The sequence below is a fragment of the Punctularia strigosozonata genome (genome assembly GCF_000264995.1).
Source record: "Punctularia strigosozonata HHB-11173 SS5 unplaced genomic scaffold PUNSTscaffold_1, whole genome shotgun sequence".
In the NCBI taxonomy this organism is placed as follows: domain Eukaryota; kingdom Fungi; phylum Basidiomycota; class Agaricomycetes; order Corticiales; family Punctulariaceae; genus Punctularia; species Punctularia strigosozonata.
In genome coordinates, this window is record NW_006767433.1 from 352,644 (window position 1) to 374,209 (window position 21,566).

General features: G+C 58.6%; 7 protein-coding genes across 7 annotated transcripts; 1 reads left to right on the forward strand and 6 right to left on the reverse strand.

Moving 5' to 3' along the window:
- Positions 1 to 378: 378 nt before the first annotated feature.
- PUNSTDRAFT_139841 (ARM repeat-containing protein) lies at positions 379 to 4,597 on the reverse strand. Its single transcript, XM_007378061.1, has 11 exons — positions 4,503 to 4,597; positions 4,391 to 4,429; positions 3,575 to 4,313; positions 2,979 to 3,523; positions 2,633 to 2,888; positions 2,386 to 2,556; positions 2,156 to 2,322; positions 1,961 to 2,074; positions 1,604 to 1,894; positions 1,430 to 1,540; positions 379 to 1,371 (listed from the first exon to the last, which is right to left on the reverse strand). Exons 1-11 carry the CDS (start codon positions 4,587 to 4,589, stop codon positions 832 to 834), a joined length of 3,060 nt encoding a protein of 1,019 aa, XP_007378123.1. The 5' UTR covers positions 4,590 to 4,597; the 3' UTR covers positions 379 to 831.
- Positions 4,598 to 6,624: 2,027 nt separating this feature from the next.
- On the reverse strand, positions 6,625 to 10,544 carry PUNSTDRAFT_139842 (uncharacterized protein). Its single transcript, XM_007378062.1, has 9 exons — positions 10,413 to 10,544; positions 8,771 to 10,350; positions 8,592 to 8,694; positions 8,394 to 8,475; positions 8,158 to 8,287; positions 7,742 to 8,089; positions 7,578 to 7,656; positions 7,413 to 7,516; positions 6,625 to 7,315 (listed from the first exon to the last, which is right to left on the reverse strand). The coding sequence occupies exons 1-9, from the start codon at positions 10,464 to 10,466 to the stop codon at positions 6,652 to 6,654; spliced, it is 3,144 nt and encodes a 1,047-aa protein (XP_007378124.1). The 5' UTR covers positions 10,467 to 10,544; the 3' UTR covers positions 6,625 to 6,651.
- A 316-nt stretch (positions 10,545 to 10,860) lies between these two features.
- PUNSTDRAFT_123359 (uncharacterized protein) lies at positions 10,861 to 12,507 on the forward strand (the record flags this gene model as incomplete). Its single annotated transcript, XM_007378063.1, has 4 exons — positions 10,861 to 10,941; positions 10,991 to 11,046; positions 11,100 to 11,205; positions 11,261 to 12,507. The coding sequence occupies 4 exons, from the start codon at positions 10,861 to 10,863 to the stop codon at positions 12,437 to 12,439; spliced, it is 1,422 nt and encodes a 473-aa protein (XP_007378125.1). The 3' UTR covers positions 12,440 to 12,507.
- Positions 12,508 to 12,888: 381 nt separating this feature from the next.
- Positions 12,889 to 13,301, reverse strand: PUNSTDRAFT_128899 (uncharacterized protein; the record flags this gene model as incomplete). The annotated part of the gene is made up of 3 exons (XM_007378064.1): positions 12,889 to 12,975; positions 13,028 to 13,225; positions 13,278 to 13,301. 3 exons carry the CDS (start codon positions 13,299 to 13,301, stop codon positions 12,889 to 12,891), a joined length of 309 nt encoding a protein of 102 aa, XP_007378126.1.
- A 400-nt stretch (positions 13,302 to 13,701) lies between these two features.
- On the reverse strand, positions 13,702 to 15,787 carry PUNSTDRAFT_48271 (uncharacterized protein). Its single transcript, XM_007378065.1, has 8 exons — positions 15,737 to 15,787; positions 15,287 to 15,684; positions 15,100 to 15,226; positions 14,977 to 15,052; positions 14,842 to 14,919; positions 14,445 to 14,791; positions 13,919 to 14,391; positions 13,702 to 13,868 (listed from the first exon to the last, which is right to left on the reverse strand). The coding sequence occupies exons 1-8, from the start codon at positions 15,761 to 15,763 to the stop codon at positions 13,820 to 13,822; spliced, it is 1,575 nt and encodes a 524-aa protein (XP_007378127.1). The 5' UTR covers positions 15,764 to 15,787; the 3' UTR covers positions 13,702 to 13,819.
- A 534-nt stretch (positions 15,788 to 16,321) lies between these two features.
- On the reverse strand, positions 16,322 to 19,085 carry PUNSTDRAFT_128901 (uncharacterized protein; the record flags this gene model as incomplete). The annotated part of the gene is made up of 11 exons (XM_007378066.1): positions 16,322 to 16,496; positions 16,548 to 16,806; positions 17,721 to 17,787; positions 17,839 to 17,853; positions 17,904 to 17,974; positions 18,033 to 18,103; positions 18,152 to 18,336; positions 18,398 to 18,520; positions 18,577 to 18,715; positions 18,764 to 18,903; positions 18,966 to 19,085. The coding sequence occupies 11 exons, from the start codon at positions 19,083 to 19,085 to the stop codon at positions 16,322 to 16,324; spliced, it is 1,365 nt and encodes a 454-aa protein (XP_007378128.1).
- A 1,346-nt stretch (positions 19,086 to 20,431) lies between these two features.
- PUNSTDRAFT_139845 (uncharacterized protein) lies at positions 20,432 to 21,554 on the reverse strand (the record flags this gene model as incomplete). The annotated part of the gene is made up of 1 exon (XM_007378067.1): positions 20,432 to 21,554. A coding segment is annotated over one exon (1,084 nt), but the record flags the coding sequence as incomplete, so codon positions are not given.
- Between the last annotated feature and the right edge of the window lie 12 nt (positions 21,555 to 21,566).

Below are 21,566 nucleotides of genomic sequence, written 5' to 3' on the forward strand. Positions count from 1 at the left end.
CTTGATTTGGTCGGTGGTAGCTGATCGATGCACTCTACTTGCACTACCATTGCATGCAAGTGACTTCGGTCGACTTGCTACTCTGCCCAACGTCTCGCTAGCACTCGGAGGCGAGCGCCGTTGCGATATTAACGCGAGTTTCTGGTAGTGATGTCTAGGTACACCACTGTCCGCGCGTTTGCTTCAGCCTATCACAGAGTGACAAAGTGCTGACCAACAAGAAACGCGCTCCACGTTCGATCGGATCGAAGGCCACTGAGATAAAAAACAGAGAGATTATGCGTCTTCCGTCCTTCCCCGCCTTGGGAAACCTGGTACTAGCCTTCAACAAGCGTCTGCATTAGAAAAGCACGATGTTAAACGGGTCAAGTAAATACAGGTATGACACACAAACTACTGCTGCCGAGCCGAGCGCGGAGGGAGGTGAGATATACACGTGTGGCAAAATAGGGGAAAAAAAAAAGTTAAGTCCTAACAGGAAAGCGGAAAGCAACGGGACGAGGGGGATCGGATGCGTGGGGTTGCAATACAATGCGGTGAGGTATGCTAGGTGGACGCGCCCGAGGCGACGGGACGGGTGTTAGATATACGGCGGATTGGTAGACAGAAACATAGATGAGGGTTGGTGCAGGTTTAGAGTAATTGTGGTGTTGTTGTTCGGGTTTATATGGAGACAAAGGGATGAGGAGGGCGCCGCCGGGGGAAGGGGTACCCTCCCGCCCCAAAAAAACTTCCGTGCGTTGAGCGAGATTAGCGGAGACCGAGTAATTGAGACCGAAGAGCCGAGAGATAAAAGACAGTTTTGAGGAGGCCGGTTTTGTCGTCAAGATTTTACATGCCGTAGCCGAAGGACGTCGAACGCTGGTAGGGGACGTTCAACGCGCCGGTGAGGGCACCGTTCCCGAACTGGTTCGCTCCCTGGAAGGGAGAGAGCGGGGAGAAGCCGCCCTGGAGGCCCTGGTTGTGCGCCGAGTTGCCCTGAAGGACGTAGGCGTCGACCGAGTGCGGCTGGAGGCCGGGCAGCCCGCCTTGACCCTGGAGGCCCGATCCCTGCATACCATAAAGGCTGTTCTGGCTTCCGTAGATGTCGGAGAGCGAGGGCGTGTGATGGAGGGACTGAGGCGACATATGTTGAGGCGACATGTGCCTTCCGCCGTTAAGGCCGTGGTGGCCCATACCCAAGCCCTGGTTGCCGAGCGGCATACCGCCCATGTGCTGATTGTAACCGCCGCCGTAGTGATCCAGCTGCTCACGCTGAAGCTTGTTCTGGATGCGCTTGCCGTACGGGGTGTTGCGGATCAGCGGCAGGACCGGGCGGATGCCTTCCACGAGAAGAGCCCGCTGACCGGGTTCCGCGTAGTCCAGCGCGGTCTGGGAAAGACGACGGGTGAGCTTGGCGCGCAGAAGGATGGAGCGTGAGCACACCAACCTGTACGCAGTAATTGCCATACGAGTCACGTAAAAGCTTCTCGAGGCGGGTCCGGTTGAGTAACTCCTCAATGAGAAGCTTGCGGGTGCTGTGCTCGGCCACGCGAATGCACTACAACATCCATCAACATCGGAATGAGATCAGGCTATACGGACACAGCGAAAAAAGCGGTACCTTCTCGATGACGTTTGAGCTAAACTTCTGCACGGAAAGAGCGCACACGTTGCCGGTGAACTGACGGATGACACCGTCGCTGAACCGGTTATCGTTGAGATCGAGGATGTACTGCACGACGTAGTTGCCGTAAGGATCTTGAACGAGCGTCAAGGCGTTGTACGTGATCTCGTTGACGAGCTGCACGCGCTGCTGATCGGACGCGTGGTCGATGCAACGTTGCAAGACGCAGCATCCGTGGCGGTGCGTCGCGACCTCGACGCAGTTCGCGGCGACGGCGTTGTAGATGAACTAACCATTTTTCCCGTTTCGTGAGGCCCCGAAGTCGCGAAATAACCCAACTCGGAGCGAACGTACCTGGTTGTCCTCGGGCGCCAGCTTGTTCAGGCACTTCTGAATGACGTGGTTGCCGTTCAGGTCCTTGATGAGCACGACGACGTGCAAGCTGAGGGCGACGATGATCGAGTGAATCTGCGAGCAAAAAAACCGCCCAGTCGTCAGATCCCCCCCGCACACGCACGATCAAAAGAAAGGTGTGCGCACTGCACTGACCTGTCGGCGCGTGGAGAGGAAGTCGATCATCTTCTGCACGGCACGCGTGCCGTGCATATTGAGCGAGATGTTGACCAAATCCTGCGCGACCGACTCGCAGATCAGATTCCGTTGCTCGTCCGTCGCGTACTCCAGCAGCTTCTGACAGAGGTAGTTGCCGAAGGGATCTGCGTAGACGCGCGTCATCAGTCTCGACGATATTCGACCAGCTACCGGGTGAACGACGTTACCGGTCATGAGGTCCGCGAAGTGCCCGAAGGTCTCGCGGAAGATCATATCGCGATGCTCCGGAATCCCTTCCTCGAGCTTCTTCTGCAGATACCGGCACCCGTGCTGGTCCTTGCACAGTCCCGGAATCTCGCCCTGAAGATCCTCCAACCGCGTGCCCGCGAACCGATTCACTGTAAGCCCAGAGCCACGTCAGCCGTCCAGCCCTCGACCATGTATATATATATACGTGTCCAGACTACGACTCACGCTCCATCTCGCCGCGCTTGTGCTTCGGTCCGCTGATCCCGTTCATCTTGCTGTCGCCGCTCGGTATACGTCCGTTCATACCGAGCCCGTAGCGCGAGCCGCCGTGCTGGTACAGCGCCGTCGATCCCGCACTCGCGCCGTTCGCGGCACCGAGCGCCGCGTTCCCGTTCGAACGTCCGTTGCTCTCAAAGTTGTAGTTCTCGTACCGGCCGTTGTCGAGGTTGTACACCGAGTCCATCCCGTACTGGGACTGCGACTGCTTTGCCCGCCAGAAGATCCGCATCAGCGTCCGCACGACAAGTCGCCATTTTTTTAAAATTTTAATTTTAATTTTTTGATTGCTCACCTGAAGACCGTCGTCGAAGCCGCCACCGATCGAGTTGAACGTGAGCGGCGTGCCGTCGTACGATCCCGCGTTCTGCATCCGCGACAGCGACGCGCCGAGGTCGCCGTCGCCGAGCCGTCCCCCCGACCCAAGCGGGTCGGGCGTGAGCGGCGTCCCGGGCGTCTTCAGCAGATGCTGCGCGGCGCTGTTGCTGCTGATCCCGCCGAGCGGCGTCCCGGGCACCGAGCGCGCGCCGATCGCGCCCATCCCGGAGGCGATATCGCCGAGCGAGCCGAGGGGCGAGCCGCGGCGCGAGGACAGGCCCTGGGGCAGGAGCGGGGTGTTGGTCGCCGACACGCTCTGCGCGAGCTTGGTCGCGCCGTCGAGGCCGGAGAGCGTCGTGAGCGCGGGGTTGGTCGCGGTGCGGCGCGGGGCGCGTCCGGCGAGCGAGTCCGGGCCGCGCGGCGAGGCCTGCGAGAAGGGCGCGAGGTCGAGCGCGGCCTGGGAGACCTTGGCCGGGTACGGGTACTTGTCGTCCGCCGGCGTCGGGAGGTTGCGCATCGCGTCTGTGCCGAGATGAGTGAAAGGCAGGAATGAAGGGAGGGGCCGAGACGAACTATGCATCTCCTGGTCGAGCTGCTCGTCGAGCATCATGCCCGCGTTGAACGCGTTCCCGTGTCCGTGCCCGCGAAGGCCGTTCGCGCCCGCAAACTTGCCGTTCTCTTCCTCTCCGAACGAGTTGCCGTTGAGCGAGACCGTCGGCTGCTGTTGCTGCTGTTGCTGCTGCTGGCGCGCCTTGTCCGCCATCTCGCCCGCGAGCGAGAGCCCCTGAAGGTGACCCGCGAGCTCCTCGTCGTGCTCGCTCGCGGACCCGCGGCGACTGGCGGGCATGCTCTTCGCGCCCGCGACGCGGCCGTATCCTGATGGCGCGTGCAGCCCGAGCTCGGGCGAGGCCTGGACCGAGGGCGCGTACGTGACCGACTTGCGCTTGTCCGCCGCGGACCCGACGGCCTTGTGCAGGTCGTCCGCGTTCAGGTGCCCGTTGTTGCCCGCGTACTGGCCCTGATGCTGCTGCTGCTGCTGGGGGTGCAGGGAGGAGGGCGCGAAGTGCGGGTGGTGGCCGGCGGAGAGCGGTGCGGCGGAGCCGGGGCCCGAGTCGTTGCCCGGGTGGAGGGCCGCGTTGACGCGGGGCGGGGTCGTCGGCGCGGAGACGGCGAAGCCGGACGAGGAGAGCTCGTACGGGATCGAGAGCAGCTCGTTCTGCTGCTGCATTTCGAGCTGGCGCATCTGCTGCTCGAAGAGCTTCATCTTCATCGCGCGCGCCTGGGCGTGCTCCTGCCGCTTCGCCTCGATGTGCTGTCAAATAAAGGGGGGTAAGGGGGGGTCATGAGCATGGAGGATGGAGGAGCGGGTTGTTGGAAGGGAAGACGCACAGCTCCGAGGTCTTGAATATTAGAGCCCCTCCGCGAGGACTGGTGGAGCATACATGCACGTCAGAACGCCGCTCGGCCTGCGGTGATGACAGGGTTCTATGCCAGCACTCACCGCATCGGCCAGGTCCAAGGCCTTGACGTCGTTCGAGGACGGGTGGGTATCGGTAGGGGAACTAGAAGGATCCAAGCTGGCGCTCATTGTAGAGTACGGGTGGTGTAATTTTGCGACGACGGAAAAAGCAGCGACGAAGAACAGAGGGCCGGGCAAGCAAGCCTAATTGCACACAAGGTAGGAGAGAATCCTGCGGGGGGCGAAAGGACGGGTGCTGCGTGAGCGTGACGAAACGGAGGCGCGCTGCCATGACGAACGGGACTGACCAACTTTTTGGGGGGGCCGTCTAGAAAAGACTGTTGGTACAAGGCCGCGTGGAACGACCTGGGCAGCGTCAGCGAAGGTGGCGGCGTCGTGGTGCGCGACGAGCACGGACCTTTGGGAAGGACTTTGCTGTGGCGGGCGATGTCTGTGCTGTCGGGCGGGGGTGGCAAGAAGGACTTAGGTGCGCTCGCGACCCGGGGCTCTTGAGGGCCGTCCGCTTACGGACAGGTGCCCTGATGGGAATCGCGGTTCCCACCCTCGTTGCGCCTTCACCCGCGTCACGCCCGTGCCCCTCCCCCCCTTCCGCCTTCTTTCTCGTGCCCTAGCCGACAGAACGTCCCAAGTCCCCGTCGACCAATTTTCTCCTGTTAATCGCGTGGCTCCATTTCTGTCCGGCGCCGGGGACGGGGGCAGGCAATGGCCGGTTGCATATGTACACATATATGATTGCAAGACCGATAATGAATTCCGGCTTTCCAAACGAAAATAGCCCTCAAAGGAGCAATCCTCTCCCCCGCATGTTTAATTTGCAGGCACCGATTGATCAACGGCCCTGCCTCAGCGAGACACGCCCACCAAAGCCGCGCGTCCGAATTCTCGTCCCGAATTTGGCCGCGGCTCGCGACACGCGGCAGCGAGAAGAGAAAAAAAACTCCCTTTCGCAAGCGCGCCGCGTGCGGGCCTCTGTCGGCCTTCACCCCAGCGACCCGAAACCGAACCTCACCCCTACGCGGCTATTTCGTCCGCGCCATGCCATGCCATGCCCTGCAGCGTTGTACGTACGTACTTTATTCGCAGCGCCACCCGCGAGGCTACGCCGCGAGAGCAAGCCGATGACAAAGGAGCGCAACGCCGTGACGCTGCTCCTCCGAGCTCGTCGGCTTCTATCAGAACTCTGCCATATATTCGACTGCAGGCCGCGCTCCTCCTTTGAGGAGCTCGAACTCTGGATCCCGCCTACCGTCGTCATCGAGACTACTGCTCCGGCTGATAGCGCAAGAACCCCTCCGGCTTTGGTCCCGAGACGTCTACGGTCATATATCACACCCCCTTGGGTGATCAGCCGAACTCGCCCTTTCGTCGTTTCTATTTTTTATTTGCCTCCGTTGGTGCACACCCTTGCACAATTCACCGGACGTCGCGTATGATCGGCAGGTGCAGATATATACATACCACATACGCACCCACACCTACAAATCCATCCCAACGTGCCACTTTCCCCGGTTCTCCGGCGCAGCCGACGCAACCGTCTCTCTCTCTCGTCCTTCGCCATAACGTGTACGTAACGAGAACACCTGAAACGAATTTCTTTTAACCTTCCTGTCGCCGCCCCGACTTCTGCTGCTTCCACGTTCCAGGCTTTGTTCCCGTTCTCGTCAGAAGCGAACGCCTCCTTTAGGCAAGGCGGTCACGCCTGCGCCGCATAGACAAGAACACCTGTGCGCCACAGGGCACGTCGAGCCGTGACACCGCGTAAGTACGTTGAGATTTACAAGGGGGAGGAAACCACCTCTCGTCGATCGGGAGCTCGAATCAATCCGGCCGCGGGATACGTATCTTGGTGTCATGTAAGCCTTGGAAGATGTCACGCAAACGGCTCCCAAACTACGTACCTACGGGTAACGGCGTGCCCGTCCCCCCGCCGGGCTCTCGGGGCACAGGAATACCCCGGATAGCCGGGAGTTCACCGCAAGCGAGCACGAAGTAAATAAACCCAGAAAATCCACATGGGGATGTAACCTGACATAAGACGCGGACTGTAAAGTCTAGCTATTAGGGTGGCTACTTACGATCGATCGAGAGTAGTCCTCGAGGCTTAAGCACATCCGTGGTATATACCCCACGAAATCGACCGAAAAAAAAAACCCCCAACGTAGATCCAGAATCAACCAGCGCTCCCAACGATCCCCGAGATCGTCCTCGCCGGCCTCGGCGTCGTGGGCGTCTCGGGACTGACATTGATCGCCTCCTTCTCCCCACCGTGGCCCACCGCATGCCCATTCGCTTCCACCACCTCGATCTTTCCCAGCGTCCGATCCCGATCGTCCGGCATCGCCCCGCGCACCGTCCGTCGATCCCCCTCCCCCTCCCCTTCCTCCTCCTCCTCCTCTTCCGTCCCCGATCCCCGCCCTTCCTCCTCCCCGCCGCGCGCGCGGCCGTCCGACTCCGCCGCGTCCGCGCTGGCAGAAGCAGCGACCGCCGCCGCCGCCGGCCTTCCCCGCAAGCTCAAGAAGCCGAACCCCAGGCTCAGGTCCGGCAGGTATCCCCGCGGCTTCTTCGACGCGTTCTCGGCGGCGGCGGCGGCGGCGGCGGAGGTAGGCTTCGGCGTCTCCGGCGTCTCCGGGCGCTCGGAGTCGGGTTCGGGCGGCGTCGGCGCGCCGGCGTCAGCGTCGGTCGTAGGGGGCAGCTCGCTCGCCTGCGCGCGGGGCGTCTGCGGCGCGGACGCGGACGCGGTCACGGTGCGCGTCGTCGGCGTGGGCGACGCGGCCCGGACGGCGGTCTCGAGCTCGTCGAGCGACGTCGTGGATTCGTTCAGCGAGAGGCGGCGACTGTGGAAAAAGAGGGGGTAAAGGGAACGTCAGCGGAGCCGCGGCCGACCGACGTTTTCGGATTTTTGTGAGATGATATGGTGATGATAGGGCTTACACGACGCGTGCGCTCTCGCCGTCGGTCAGCGTGAGGAAGAGGTTCTTGAGGTTTGGAAGCGTATGCCGCATGTCCAGCGCGCGTAGATCGCGCTCCGCCGTAAGCTGGCAGTATGACGCAACATGATATGAGTCAGGGAAACGACGACACTGAGCCAACACGCACAATCTCGATATCTTTGTTCAGCAGGAACACCGCATACTCAAAACGATACGCGTCCACGCCCTTCGAATACAGCGGAAACCTGTCAGGAAAAAAAGAAAGAAAAAATACACATCTCTCAGCGTCGACGAATCAAGAGGTCGGATGCGAGGAGAGAGAGCACCCACATCCGCGGCCCGACCATCGCCGATATTTCGTCCTTCACCAAGCTCCGGCTCCCGACGCATGTCACCGGGTACACGAGCCTCACGCCTGCGTACGCCGCGAGCATCTGGACCGCCTGCGCCGCGAACCCCAGCGCGCTCGCGACGCCATCCTCGGTCACTCCGAGCTTGGGCAGCGACAGCGGTGGCGCGGGGTCGTTGCTCCCAAGCGGGATCGGCAGCGGCACGCCGACGATGGTGAACAGCAGATCGGCCGGCGACGCGAGTTCGATGGGGAATATGCCCGCGAGCGTCGCGATCAGGTGTGCGCGCACCGGCGGCAGGCGCGTGCGCAGCGACGCTAGCTCGTCCCTGTATCGCCCCACGAAAATATCAGCACCTATCTATCTCCTATCGCGAAAACAGCGACTGCGTCGTACCTGTCCTCCGCGATCTGCTCGTCGAGCGTCCGTGACGCGCACAGATCTTCCTCGTGTGCTTTCCTCGCCAGCTCGAGTGTCGACCGACGCTGACGCAGCTCCTCTCGGCGAGTTTCGATCCGACTTCGCACTATCAGTGCACCACCAACAAGCAAACGTGACAAGAAACGCAAAACATCAATCAGTCGTTACTCTCAATCACATCACCCGGATCAGATTGTTTACAGCGCACTCACGATCTTTAGACGCGTCTTCCACGGACTCCCTATTCTCTTTCAGGATCTTCACACGGAACTCGCGTTCCGACACCTCGCGTTTCTATGCGCGACAGAAAGCGACCGGCGCAGCAAAGGGAGGCGGTGCAGCGACAGCGGGATCGCGGGTTCAGTCAGCGAGGCGCGCCAAAGCGAAGCGAGACATAGCGCGCCACTCACGATAGGCGCGAAGCCGTCGTCGTCGAGCGCCTTCTCAACCTCCGCCGCGACCTCCGCCAGTAGTCGCCGGGTGTCCGCGACGGCGGCGTGCAACGTTACCAACCTATACCATGCAGCGCGCGCAGCCGGTTAGCGAGCGAAGAGAGGAAAGCGATGAGAGGATGAGAACGGCCGCTTACTTGACGAGGTCGTGATAGCTGGCCGTCTTCGCCGTATCCCTCTTCCGTCCACGCATGGCCCTCTTCTCCTCAGTTTCCCCCCCTCTCCTCGGAGCGTCCACGAACCGCACGTGCATCCCCTCCTGCTCCTGAACGGTCTCCGGATCCGAATTATACCCGGCTGCGTCCACATCCGCGTCCTCACCAGGCTCGGGCGGGACGTACATGAACGTCTCTCCCCGCGGCGCGAGCGTGAGCAACAGCGTATTCGACGGCAGCTTGCTGGCGGGGACGTCCGGTACCGGCGCGAGTCTGTCGAGCGCAACGTCCCAAGAGGCCAACATGCTCCATTCCTCGGACCCTTGGGCCGTTCTCGCCCCATCCGATTCAGCGCGCGCCTTGCCCTTGCCCTTGCCCTTGTCGTTGGTGATGGGATCGAAATCGCCCCACCGCGTCCCCGCGACGCGGCCCCACACTTCGATCCGGACAGCGCCAGCGCCGAGATCGGCGCCGGGGAAAAAAGCGTCCGGATCCACCGAGAAGACCGGATTGGTCGATGGGCGGTGAATGGGCGAGATGTAGCTTGGAGGAGGTAAAGTAAGGGGAGGAGATTGCGTAGTCGAGGCGGTGGATGTAGGACGCTTGGTCGGTGACGGTGTGCGCTGGAGCCGTCGGGTGGAGGAGGGAGAGGACGTGCGGGACGAGGTTGATGGCGCGGGCGAGGTGCCGCGTCCCGGAAACCTGGCGGTGGACGAGCCGGGCGACGCTCGCCCTTGAGTGAGGCGGGAGGGCGGGCTACTGGGGAGTCTCGTACGGGCGGGCGGAGCTGCAGCGGCTGGTGGCGACTTGGGGGTCACGGTAGACCCGTTGACAGCTCGTTTCTTCGTACTCGTCGCGGTGGCGGTCGCTCGCGACGTCACATCCTTGCGCAGGTTGGACGGAGTGCTTGGCCGCGAGGTCGGCTTGCCGTTCTCTTGCGGCGCTTTGGCCTTCGTAGCAAGATCGCCTAGCCCCGTATGCGGCACGCGTATTACAATGAACGTTTCCACAAGTCGAGACTTGATGACCTTCTCAAGTCCCCTCTGCGAAGTGTCGAGCCGGAAGGCAGATGACGTAGGGATGGAGAAAGCCGAAGTTGACGGAGCCGAAGCCAAGGACGGGCGGGTGTGCGAAGTCGTCGACGAGGCAGAGTTCTTCCTCCCAGGTCGTGGCGTGCCCTGCGCCGACGAGGTGGATGCGCCGCTACCAGAGAAACGTCGCGTTTGAGGACCCTCCTTTTCTTGCTTGACCCTCCTTGCATCGGGGGAAAAGCCAACCTTCGGCGACGACGATGTATTGGGGACAGTCCTCCGACCCCGCTCGCTCCCCGCTTCCTCCTTAATCGAGGACACGCTCCTGAGCGTGCCGATCGAGGTCGTGGATGACTTCCGGCTCCGCTTGCGCGCCTGGGAGACCGTCACATCCAAGTCATCCGAGAAATGGCCCGAGGGCGTGAATTGAGACGATTCTGAGGGCTGCGAGAGGGCAGATGCGAACGCGTCGCGGACGGGGAAGGGCGTGAGGTTGCGGATCTGGAAGGAGGTGACCTGCCGGATGCGTCGCTGCAAGGGTTGACGAGTCAAACTACTATTCGTAATGCATACGTAAGAATGAAGGTCTATACCTGATAGTATGATCCTCTATCGAGCTCGTCCACTGTGCCAGACCGGGGAGGCATGGCTCTCGTAGTTGGCCTCTGCTACCAAAACCGGTGAAGTTGAAGCAGCAGTTCGAGCGGTGATCGTGTAGCTATTCGTTTCAGGAACCTCCAATAGATTAGGCCTGTAACATCAAGGTGACCGAGAGGGATACCAGCGTGAGGGAAAGGGACAGCACAATTCGCGAAACAGAACGAACTGGAATAGCCACGGCTCGGATTGCCGCTTACCGCGCCGGTCGTGGCCACCTTCGTACCTTTGTCTCGTTCTCGAATGGCGCCCAAACCACGACCTATCAAGAAGACTGCGAAAACTCCATACGAACCAGACGGAAAGGCACCAGTACTAGCGCCTCCCAATGATGCCAGACCCGCTCAGACCATCAGCGCCCCGAGCACCAGCGCGAGCGCAGCCATGCCCCCTCCCCCGGCTCCTCCACCACCACCTCAGGCCATCCTAGAGCCAGAAGCGAAAGAACTATCAGTGTGCTTGAAGGTTTGCATTTCCTGTCTTTTGCGTCATGCCTCGCTCATCCTTTCATCAGAATGCCGTCGTGAAGACGGGTCAGATCTACGGATTCTACGCGGACACCAGGCGATTGTACGTGGACATCGAGTCAACCAGCATGCGGTTCTCGCTAACCCCTGCTGCAGGGGCATACAGAGATATGCGCAACATCCGCCGCGCTCCATGGTTTCCGCCCTCGGTCGCGAAATCGAGAGATACGACGCGCTCATGGACACGATCGAATCTCAACTCGTACGCTACCTGTTTGTTCTTTTGTAAAACCGGTTTATAAGACGTAATGCGACAGCTTCATTCCATTGCGCTATTGCGCCGCGAGCTCCAGATCGAGCAAGACAAGGCCAAAGCCGCCGAAGAAGCCGTCGCCTCCCACACCCGCTCGCGCACCGCATCCCTCTCCCCGGCGACCACGCGCGCCTCCCTCCCGCCCGTCTCCGGCACCGACCCCCCGACCTCCGACGGCCAGGACTCCATCCTCGGCCTCCCATTGACCGATGAGCCCTCCTCCGCCGCGCCTTCACGCAATTCGCAAAGCACGCCTCCCGCCGCGACGCCTAGCGCTACCGCCCGGCGCATGTCCACCATCTCCCTCTCCTCGCTCAACCGGCCCTCCTTTCCCCATAAGCTCGACCTCTCTTCCGCATCGCTCGCCCTCACACCCTCCGACGCCGCTCTCTTCGCGACCGGGCTCGCCTCGCCTGTCACGCTCGCCCCGCGCTCAGCCCGTCCCTCCGCCGCGAACGAGCTCCCTCCCGACCTACTCGCCATGGCCCTCGCCCAAACGTCTCCCAATGGCGGGCGCGAGGTCGACATCGACCTCACCATGGACGACTCCTCGCCTCCCAACGCTCTGGGCGCGATCGGCAGCTCCGCCGACAAGCCGATCGAGCTTGACCTGGAGCTCGACATGGACCTCTTCGGGGACGGCGCCGACGACGGCTCCGGCGGGGGCCTCTTCTCGCCCTCCGGCGGCGTGCCTACCGGGCTGCCCAACGCGGGTGACGGTCAGTCCAACCCCGGCGCTGGCCAACCAGGGACCTCCGATGGCGTGCTCGGCCTCGATGTCCTCGACTCCTTCACGTCTTCCGCAGCGCCGTCGGATTCCGAACTCTTCCAGAGTCTTGCTGGTGGCGACCCTGCCTCCGCCCAAGGGTCCCAGCCTGGCCAGCAACAACCCCAGCAGCCCGCTCAACACCTCGACGTCCCAGGCTCCAGCGACGCGCACGGCGCCGCTCCCTCGCCTGGGGCAATTCTCGCCAGCTTCGCGGCCGCCAATCCCCAGGCCCAAGATGGGTCGACCACCCATCCGGACGGGAACTTCAACTTCGCTTCCCTCGGTCTGGATCAGTTCAACGACTCGAGCTTCTTCTCGTCGGAGACGGATACCCAAGGGGAAGGCGGTGGGACGGAAGACATGGCGTCGTTGCAGGAGATGCTGGATTTTACTAGCCACGAAACAGCAAGTTGACGGTCATATCCGGCGACTCACGCTTGGAAGCAGCCGGTCATCAGTCTTCGTCGTGTGTCGTGTAGCACGATTTTATGCAAACCAAGTGCAGTTATTGTGACGGCGGGGACGCGAATACGAGTACAGTCGTTCGGGAACAAACAAAGAAAAGAGATCCCGGAATTTGCCAAGGAGAAAAAGAATTATCGTCCATTCTCGGAGGCAAAAAAGCAGGCCTGGTTGCTGAAGCAACAAGCCCTCCCAGATCGCCTACCATCTACAGTGAGCAAGACAAGTAGGCCCTGCGGTAAGCAGGCCCTCCTTGTAAGCACCGGGTGACCACAATCATCGCATTTTTTTTTCTTCTTTTCTGTGTTTTTTGGGGAGTTTCGCTTGTTTATTGGTTGCGAGTGTAAGATCGTGAACTGTCCCGAATGTGTGCCGGCTCACCGGCTCATACGAGGTGTGGTCTAGTTCGGATCTTCAAGGGACAGCCCGAATATGACGGCAGCAAGCATCAGAGCCGCGCTCAACCCGCCCACGATCGCCATAACGGGCTGCGTTCAGGCACACCGACGAGAGCATCGGAGACGTGATTCCTATGGCCACCACTGCCGTCGCCAGCCTGGATGAAGCCCTGCCGAGATACCCTCTAGCCTCCAGCGCCAGCAGCACACTGCCGAGGAGGTTCGCCTGGAGCCCGATGACCGCGATGATCGCCGCAATCTCGAGGGACAGCGAATGGACGGGACCGTAGCTTGCGAACCACAGGCATGCATCGTGGCATATGGCTGCGAATGCCAGAGGCTGCCAGAGGTGAGGTTAGTTGAGTAACGCCCGACGGGGATACGCAACGCACCAGAGGCAACAGCTTGTTGGCCATGGCGACAGGGCCTGACTGGACAATTGCGTGCTGTCCCTGAAGCTGGATTGAATGGCGGATAAGGTTAGCTCCGTTGGCACACACCGCGAGCGCGAGTATGTACGCACATCAAAAGGAGGCAACGCAAACTAGGGTCACAGAGTGAAGGAAACCCTGAGAGCCCATGTCAGCCCGCTACACAGATCATATACCCGCCTCCACAGCCATTCGAGGCACTGCGGATTCAGCGTCACAAGCGTGGTACAGTTAAGCTATTGGGCGGCCTTCTCAACACAGACGGGATCAAAAATCTCGCGGGTTGCTGTAGTGCGCAGAGCCGGATCAGAGATGCTGCGAGCAAAAACCATGAAGATAGGCACGATGCTAATGCCCCGTTCGGTTGTTTCAAAAGAAAATGTGGCTGGCTGAGAGCGTTGCCTGGAGAGGTAGTTGCTCATTTCATTCCATACCAGGGTACGCAATGGAAAAACGGAAATGCTCCATAATGCAAAGTTTTGAGTTACTGATACAAATGCGGATCAGTGCGCTTCCCGCTTCCTTGGCGTCGACCGTAAAATATCATCCACCCTGCGAGCGCATTAGCCCCCCAAACTCATAAACAAGAGAAGAACACTCGCCGAATAATCATCTCTGCCGCTTCGCTAGCGCTGAGAACGACCTGCCTCTTCAGCTTGTAGCTCTCCGTGATGCCCAACTCGCGCATAGACGCGATGCTCCCGTTGTTCATGTCCAACCCCGCGTCGCTCTTGCCTTCGAAGTGCGCTGCGCGCAGCCTCGTGACGAGCTCGCTAGAGTCGTATCCTGCGTTGTCCGCGAGAATTATTGGAATCTGCCTCAGCGCGCGCGCAAACGCCTCGACGGCGAGCGCCTTCTTGCCCTTCACCGTCCGCGCGGCCTCGTCCACGGCGCAGCTCATAAGCATCTCCGAGCATCCGCCACCGAGGACGATACGGGTCTCCTTCACGGTCTGGGACAGAACGGAGAGCGCGTCGTGCAGTGATCGGTCGGCTTCGTCGACCATTTGGTTGGTTGAACCGCGGAGCACTACCGTACACGCCTCCCCGGCAGCTACTCCAGAGAACTTGATAAGCTACAGAGTCGTTGAGCCTCAGCGCATCCCAGTCAGGAAGGGAGAATACGTACCTTGTCCTCGCCGATCATAATCTCCTCGATGAGCTCGCAGTGTCCGAGCTTGACGAGATCGGGCCGATCAAACGTGCTCGCAATCTCACCACCGGTAACCAGCGATAATCGCTCGACGCCCTCAAAATCGGCGTGCTCTATCGTCAGGATGCCCTTCTCCGCCAACAGGGACTCCGGGTAGTTGTAGATCAGCTGCCTGTTCACGAAGACGTTGATCCCGTGAGCGGCGATAGCCTCCACCTTGGCCTTCATCTTCTCCTTCTCGGCTCGCTCCAGCTCGGCTAGCTTTCCAGTTCCATCGACCTTGACGCGCGCGCCGAATATTTTGATCTTGTCCGTGTCCATTGCTAGGGAACGTCAGTAGAATAACTTAGCGATCTCGATGGGCAGGGCTCACCCGTGTTGGCAATCAGAATTTTCGCGTTTTCCAGCCGCTTCGGGCAGTTGACTCCAATCGTCTTGTCCAAGATAAAACCTGGAAAGGTTCAACTTCAATGCTTCAGTGAAGGGACCAAGAGCGTGATGCCGTTACCTTCGTCCAAGTACGAATCCGTAAGCTTTCCGCCGGCTTTCTTGATGATTTGGATATGTTCAAGATCCGTGGATCCCTGAAAGAGGGATGAGAGTGTGCATTGCGCGTAGATGATCTATGTACCTTCAGCCTCAACACCGCATCGACGGCCAGGTTCGCGAAGTAGTCCTTGTCCTGTGAGAGAACCTTGGACGACAAGGTCGTTTTCGCGATGTTGACCAGATCCGCTCTGAATTGAGCTGGATCTGAGCTGCAAGTCCGCCGATAGGCGTGAGTGCAATGACCAAGGGACGCGTTCAAGCCTACGAACCTGTTGTCTACCGCAGCTTTCTCAAGTGCGCCGAGCGCAGCAGCGCTTGCTATCCGATAGCCCTCCACAATCGTCTGAGGATGTATCTTCTGCGCGATCAACTTTTCTGCCTCCCGCAACAGCTCCGCCGCGAGCACACAGACGCTCGTCGTGCCGTCGCCGACCTCATCATCTTGCACCTTCGAAATATTCACCAAGATTTTTGCGGCCGCGTTGTCGAGTTGTATCCCCTTCAGTATAGTCGCCCCGTCGTTCGTTACGTTGATATCGCCCGTCGATCCTGACTGGAGGATTTTGTTCATGCCCTTCGGTCCCAGCGTAGACTTAACAAGATCTCCTAGGGCGAGAGCCCCGACGAAAGACGACAGACGCGCATTCTCCGCTTTCTCCTCTGTGGCCTGAGTTGATCAATTCAGTTGAACATTCGCAGGGTGTTCTGGTGGTGCGCACCTCGTCCCCGAAGATGTGCATAGACATTTTGTGATGAAAGGCTGAGGCAAACGCGCGGACGGGTATCAGTGTTCACGGGAGCGGCTTACAGCCACTAACTATTATACAGCTCCAGCTTATGGCGCGCGCGCTCTGTTCGAACTTTGGAATCGTTCGCACTTCGTCTGCTACATAACTTCCGATATTCGACGCCGGAACATGCAATATATGATGCCGTAACAAACAACAACTCTCGTATTGCTCTGAGCCTTCTCTATGCGCAGTTTGGTAAAAATGAGGCTGCTCATATCAGCGAGAATATAAGTATGTACGCCCGAATGTGAAGGTGTGGTACGTCGTATGTTCCTTCTTTATCGGGCCAGTGCCGGTTCGTGTGCGCGTGCGCAAGATGTTGTACATTGTACGTCACGCTAATGTATGGCCAAGCATCGACTCACAACCCTTCGTTTCATAGAAGTAAAGTCATTACTGATTCATCAACTGGAGAGCTTGAACATGAGTATCACGCAACATCATGCATCGTCCAATTCTGACTGCCGAAATAGGACGGAGTGGTGCAATATCAAAGAGACGTAGGGCTTTGCATCACGAAAAGAAGTCTTGTGCGTCGACATAGTCATCCTCGCTGCCGTCCTCTGATCCCCGGTTCTCTTCATTGATACCACCGTTGCTGCCGTCGTCGTTTTGGTCCTCAGCATGGCCGTCCCTGATAAGAGTAACGAGGTCGTCCGTCAAAGCAGCGTAGTCCAGTACGGTAAAACTATATGAAGGAGCTCAATGACGTTGTCGAGGAATGACAGCGCAGATTTACCGGCTCATCATGAATGTCAATCCATCCAGCTTCAGCTGAAGACTCCATCGCGCCCCATCTCCCGTTTCCCGATCGTAGTAGCAAGAGGTGACAGTCGATGTATTGTTTCCCTCCTCATCCGAGGACCAATAGCCCCAGGCCACGTGCGGAGGTCCGATCTCGACGTGGGGATATTCAAAGAAATAGAGGGTGGATGGAATGATGTCGCCTTGCCGCACCGCTCCAAGGTTCGTTGTGCGGGACGTTATCATACATGTCACTGAAGAATGACGTAAATTAAAAGGAGGAGCGAGAATGCAGTATAATAAGCCAACGGACCTGCGCCAAGGTCAGTGGCAGGGATATCGTGAGCGTCTGCCATACGGACTCCGTGACGAAACAACCATAACCACGCCGACGGAATATCAGGCTGTGGCCATGCGTTGCAGCGGATCGAGATCCCATAGGTGCTGTGCTGTACATGAACAGCATACCTGCGCACAATGAGATTATTCGATGCTCGTCATAAGGTAACCGTCCTTGAAAAAAGGCCATACCGGATTGTGCCGTCCGGTAACACATGATATTCACCCTCATTGATCGATTCTGCTGAGCCGCCGGCTCGAAACCAAGAACGCCTCCGATCAGACGTGGACTCCCCGGCATCGGCATGACCTCGCCAACCGATACATGGGTGGTCATTCGAATTCGTACCAATGTTCACGATGGGGCCAGCACTTGCAAATTTTGCGTCGAGCACCCGTGGGATGTACAGCTTGTCAATGATGCCTGCTTCATCTCGCGATGTAAACAATGCTTCCAGCAATTCCAATCTGGATCTTTCACGCATTTGGTGGGCCGTGGCTCCAGGTACATCGTAAAGCCACTGAATGGGCATCGCCTGTTCCTTGCAACGATGATTCATTTCAGTCAAACAGAACGTCAGGAGATGGGCCTACGCGACTTCGTGAAAGTGGCAACTGGTCATTCTGGTCGAAATAGAAACGACGCAGCACTGGTTCAACCTCAGCGAATTCAATGTCAAACACGACACGACCACTTTGATCAATATTGGCAGAATGCGATATCTGCGAGGTATAGGATCAGTATAGATTCAACGACGTTTGATAAATAGGCAGACACGATACGCCGTCCTTTGTAGAGGAACTATCATTGTACCATCGCCTAGCATACTGATTTCGCCATGCCATATCTTGCCATAGAGTTGGATCATGTAGCTCTGGAGAGATTGTACGGTATCCTGACGGAAAGATCTGAACGTGTTGACAGCAAGCATCTGCAAGTAACTCACCTGTATTTCATGGGTCTGCGTGGCAATGAAGCATTTAGAGCGGTCGGCTGGAAGTAATTACACACCCATGTCACCACATGCCTGAGTTGCTCCATAGATCTTATGTTGGTCATGCATGACTTGACATCTGTACGACCTGTTGCAAAGCATGAGCTTTGTGATGCGAAGGTGAGAACTAGTATTTGATCACTAACCCGTGTGGGTCACGTAGAAGGGTGTGGATTCACTACGGGAGTAACCGATCAATTGCTCGACATGGGAGAACCTGATGGGCAACAATTAGCAATAGGAAATGGGGGGAGTATTCACTTACCGGAGGCGCATGTCCCGGAGCAGCTTCAGCTTGAGATTGTATGCAGCGTCGCGTCGAGAATACCTCTTCATGACAAGTGTTTCATTTGTTGTGCGGAGAGTGACGAGATATGTCACTGAATCTTCGCCTTGCAATCGCCGTAGTTCTTTCTGAATGATTATGTCGGAGCTGCGGAGCAACATGAACTTTCCGCGCAGACATCAGCTACGTATTCAGGGCGTGAATGGCGAACTAAGCAAGACTCACGTCGCCGTCGTAAAGACTCTCCGATTTCTGCATCGCAGCGACGCTGTCAACAGAACGTTGGATACCTTCGAGCGCTATCCTCAAATGCGCCATCTCCACTCCCGAGTGAAGCTGAGAATTGATCTGGACATTTCTAGTCTATCAGCGAGAACGAGGTAAGATGTTTGGATGTCTCATACCCCGAATATATTAAGCGCATCCTGGAAGTCACATGAAATTTGCTTAAGTTCCGCGTTGATCTTGGAGTAGCTCCGGATCCTGCTGAGTATGCTGAGCTCCGATAATTTATGAGAAAACTTCCAGGTTCGTTCCAAAGTTCTGTCAGCAGCTTGAGTTCTCACCAGGCAAAATGACAGGTGGTGATACCTTAGGAGGGCTTCGATATCTGAGTTCAAATTGGCGACTTGTTCCACTTCCATACGCATCACCTTGTTGGCTATCGCCCCCGCGACAGCTGCAGCACGACGCGCCAGCAGCTGACAATCTTCCTTGTTCGATTTCGCTCTCTGTAGGGATGAAGGGGTACATGAGCGCTCCCGAATGGGCATGTGAAAATAAGGGTCCAAACCTCCGCAGTCTTGGCGATCTGTAGTGCAGTACCAAGGATGCTCTCGAGGTAATGTCCTGCGACCGGTACGGCCTTTGTGGCAGCTATAGCGATCTCCAGAACCTGTATGGTAGTGTCCATCGCTGCCTGCGGCTTGCTTGTTCTCGAGTGTGCGCGGAGCGGATGGGGTTGGGTGAGATCGCGCAAAACACGGGCATGCCTCTGTAGAGCTTTATAATGCCTGCTATATCAAGTGGCGAGCATTCTCGTCTGTAGTAATCCTATGAGCGCTGTGCAAACCTTCGCACCCATCTGTCACTGTCATATATATAGTATCACTGCCATAACGGGTTGACGTCGGCTCTGGTCATGCCAGATGAATGCAAGCTACACGCGCCCGTTCGAAGAGCCAACTTTGTAGATATGGATTCCAATGAACATTGAGAGTCGGTAGATGCTGGCCGAGGTCACCTTAAGCAGCCTGCAAAGAGCGATGAGCAGAAGGCGCGATTAGCACGGAACACAATGCAATTTGACACAACGTGAGCAAGATGGTTCGAAACACGGCATTCCAACCCCTCAAAAGAGGTCAAGAGGACTGATTGCGGTGCGCAAATGGCTTGAGCCGGCCGGTATGAGCCTGGGAGGTGGACATAAGAAGGGAATGTCTCACGGATACGTAACTTCGCAAAATGGCAGCCTCTTTGTGCAGCCCTATCACGCTCAGCGCTGGCGCTGAACGGCAAGACTGAAGTCGTTCAATCCCAAATCAAGCGCATATCCCCGCCTGTGAACCACTGGTCCTCATGAGCCAACATTGACTTTGCTGTGTACTGCCTGAATTGAGGATCCGGCACATTCTCACTACATTCATTGTCTGTCTGGTGGCAAGAGTCAATTGTCGCGACGGAAATTCACCTCGGTTGCTGAATACGCACCCCAGCAACTATCAAAAACTATCGCGGTAAAGGCCGAGGCATTGCCGACCCTGAACCACTGCACTTTGACGTGTGTTTATCATCATTTTCTCAGAAATCTCCTGCACCCAGCTCTCCATCGTCACTGCATCAGGAAAAGTACCTCCTGACAATTTCTCAACATTATGCTCAACCTTGTCCCATATGTACATATTTTGTCTTCTTGTGACAAATATGTACATATTAGACATATTGGAGATCTTTGAACTGTTTGTAAAATTAGTTAAGTCCCTTTGTGGGCATCAACATATTGTTGCAAATTTGCCACATGTGTTCACACGATGCTCACATTTGCTGCATTACTTAACACTTTGTTGCATTTGACACCAGATATAGCACTCTGTTCTAGTACAAGTCTGCTCAACCGGACACGATTCGTTCAGGCTTACACAGAATTATGATAATAGTTATGCTACTTATACATATGTACCATCATTAGCATACTTTGTACACATACTGGTAACAGGCAGGCGGGAGGCGGGGAAAGGAGGGCAGTAGCGAAGGAGGGCAGGAAGGGCGTCTGCGGGCGGGAGGCCGCACCCAGCAAGACTATGTTGGCAGCTCCCGCTCGGGAGCTGGGCGAACGGTCAGCGCGGGGAGCGAAATCTTTGCCGAGCGAGAGCGCGTTGGCGGCCCTCGCTCGAGGCTAGGCGAGAGGCGGGCGAGAAGGCAGGGAGGCGGACGAGAAGGCGGGGAGGCCGGCGAGAGGCCAGCAAAACGCAGGCGAGAAGGCGGCGAGAGGCGATGGGCCGCGCACTTGCTGGCACCGCGTCCGGCGCATTTGGGAGCGCATGGGCCGGCGCACCTGCAAGCGCGGGGTCGAGGCACCTGGGAGCGTGGTGGGCAGCACACCTGTGAGCGCAGCGGGCGGCGCACCTGCGAGTGGGGTGGTGAGCGCGCTTGCGAGCGCGGTGAGCGGAGACTGGCTGGGGGCGACGAGCGCACTTGCGAGCGCGGCAGGCGGCGTGTTGGCGATGGGAGACGGGCATGAAGGCATGGAGGCCGGCGAGAAGGCGACGAGAGGCGGGGAGGCTGGCGAGAGGCGGACGAGAATACGACGAGGCGGGCGAGAGGCGGGCGAGAGGCGGACGAGAAGGCGGGGAGGCGGGCAAGAGGCCGGAGAGAGGCAGGGAGGCGGACGAGAAGGCGGACGAGAATGCGACGAGGCGGGCGAGAGGCGGATGAGAGGCGGACGAGAAGGCGGAGAGGCGGGCAAGAGGCCAGAGAGAGGCAGGGAGGCGGACGAGAAGGCGGGCGAGAGGCCGGAGAGGGGCGGGGAGGCGGGCGAGAAGGCGGCGAGAGGCGGGGAGGCGGGTGAGACGCGGGGAGAGAGACGCGGGGAGGCGGGGAGGCGGCGAGAGGCGGGGAGGCGGGTGAGAAGGCGGGCGAGAGGCTGGCGAGAGGCTGGCGAGAGGCTGGTCGGAGGCGGGCGCGGGGGGCGGGATGCAACACCGAGCCCGACCGCGTTGGCGGCTCGGGCTCGGGGTTGGTCGAAGGCGGGCGGGGCGGGGCGCGAGTGCGAGAGGTGACCCCGAGTGCGACCGCGTTGGCGGCTCGCACTCGGGGCAGGTCGAGGGGGGGTGCCAGGGTGGGGAGGCGAAGGAGGCGTTCCCCCAGCGTGACCGCGTTGGCGGCTCCCGCTCGG

Excerpts from the sequence above, each read along its gene's own strand:
- PUNSTDRAFT_139841 (XM_007378061.1), bottom strand. The coding sequence starts at position 4,589 with ATGAGCGCCAGCTTGGATCCTTCTAGTTCCCCTACCGATACCCACCCG. Across the intron at positions 4,430-4,502 it reads CCTTGGACCTGGCCGATGCG|TCCTCGCGGAGGGGCTCTAA; the intron begins GTGAGTGCTGGC and ends ATGCTCCACCAG. Across the intron at positions 1,895-1,960 it reads TGGCGCCCGAGGACAACCAG|TTCATCTACAACGCCGTCGC; the intron begins GTACGTTCGCTC and ends AAAAATGGTTAG.
- PUNSTDRAFT_139842 (XM_007378062.1), bottom strand. The coding sequence starts at position 10,466 with ATGCCTCCCCGGTCTGGCACAGTGGACGAGCTCGATAGAGGATCATAC. Across the intron at positions 8,695-8,770 it reads AGCTATCACGACCTCGTCAA|GTTGGTAACGTTGCACGCCG; the intron begins GTAAGCGGCCGT and ends TGCATGGTATAG. Across the intron at positions 7,316-7,412 it reads GGCGAGAGCGCACGCGTCGT|TCGCCGCCTCTCGCTGAACG; the intron begins GTAAGCCCTATC and ends CTTTTTCCACAG.
- PUNSTDRAFT_48271 (XM_007378065.1), bottom strand. The coding sequence starts at position 15,763 with ATGTCTATGCACATCTTCGGGGACGAG. Across the intron at positions 14,392-14,444 it reads TTATGATCGGCGAGGACAAG|CTTATCAAGTTCTCTGGAGT; the intron begins GTACGTATTCTC and ends ACGACTCTGTAG. Across the intron at positions 13,869-13,918 it reads GCGGCAGAGATGATTATTCG|GGTGGATGATATTTTACGGT; the intron begins GCGAGTGTTCTT and ends ATGCGCTCGCAG.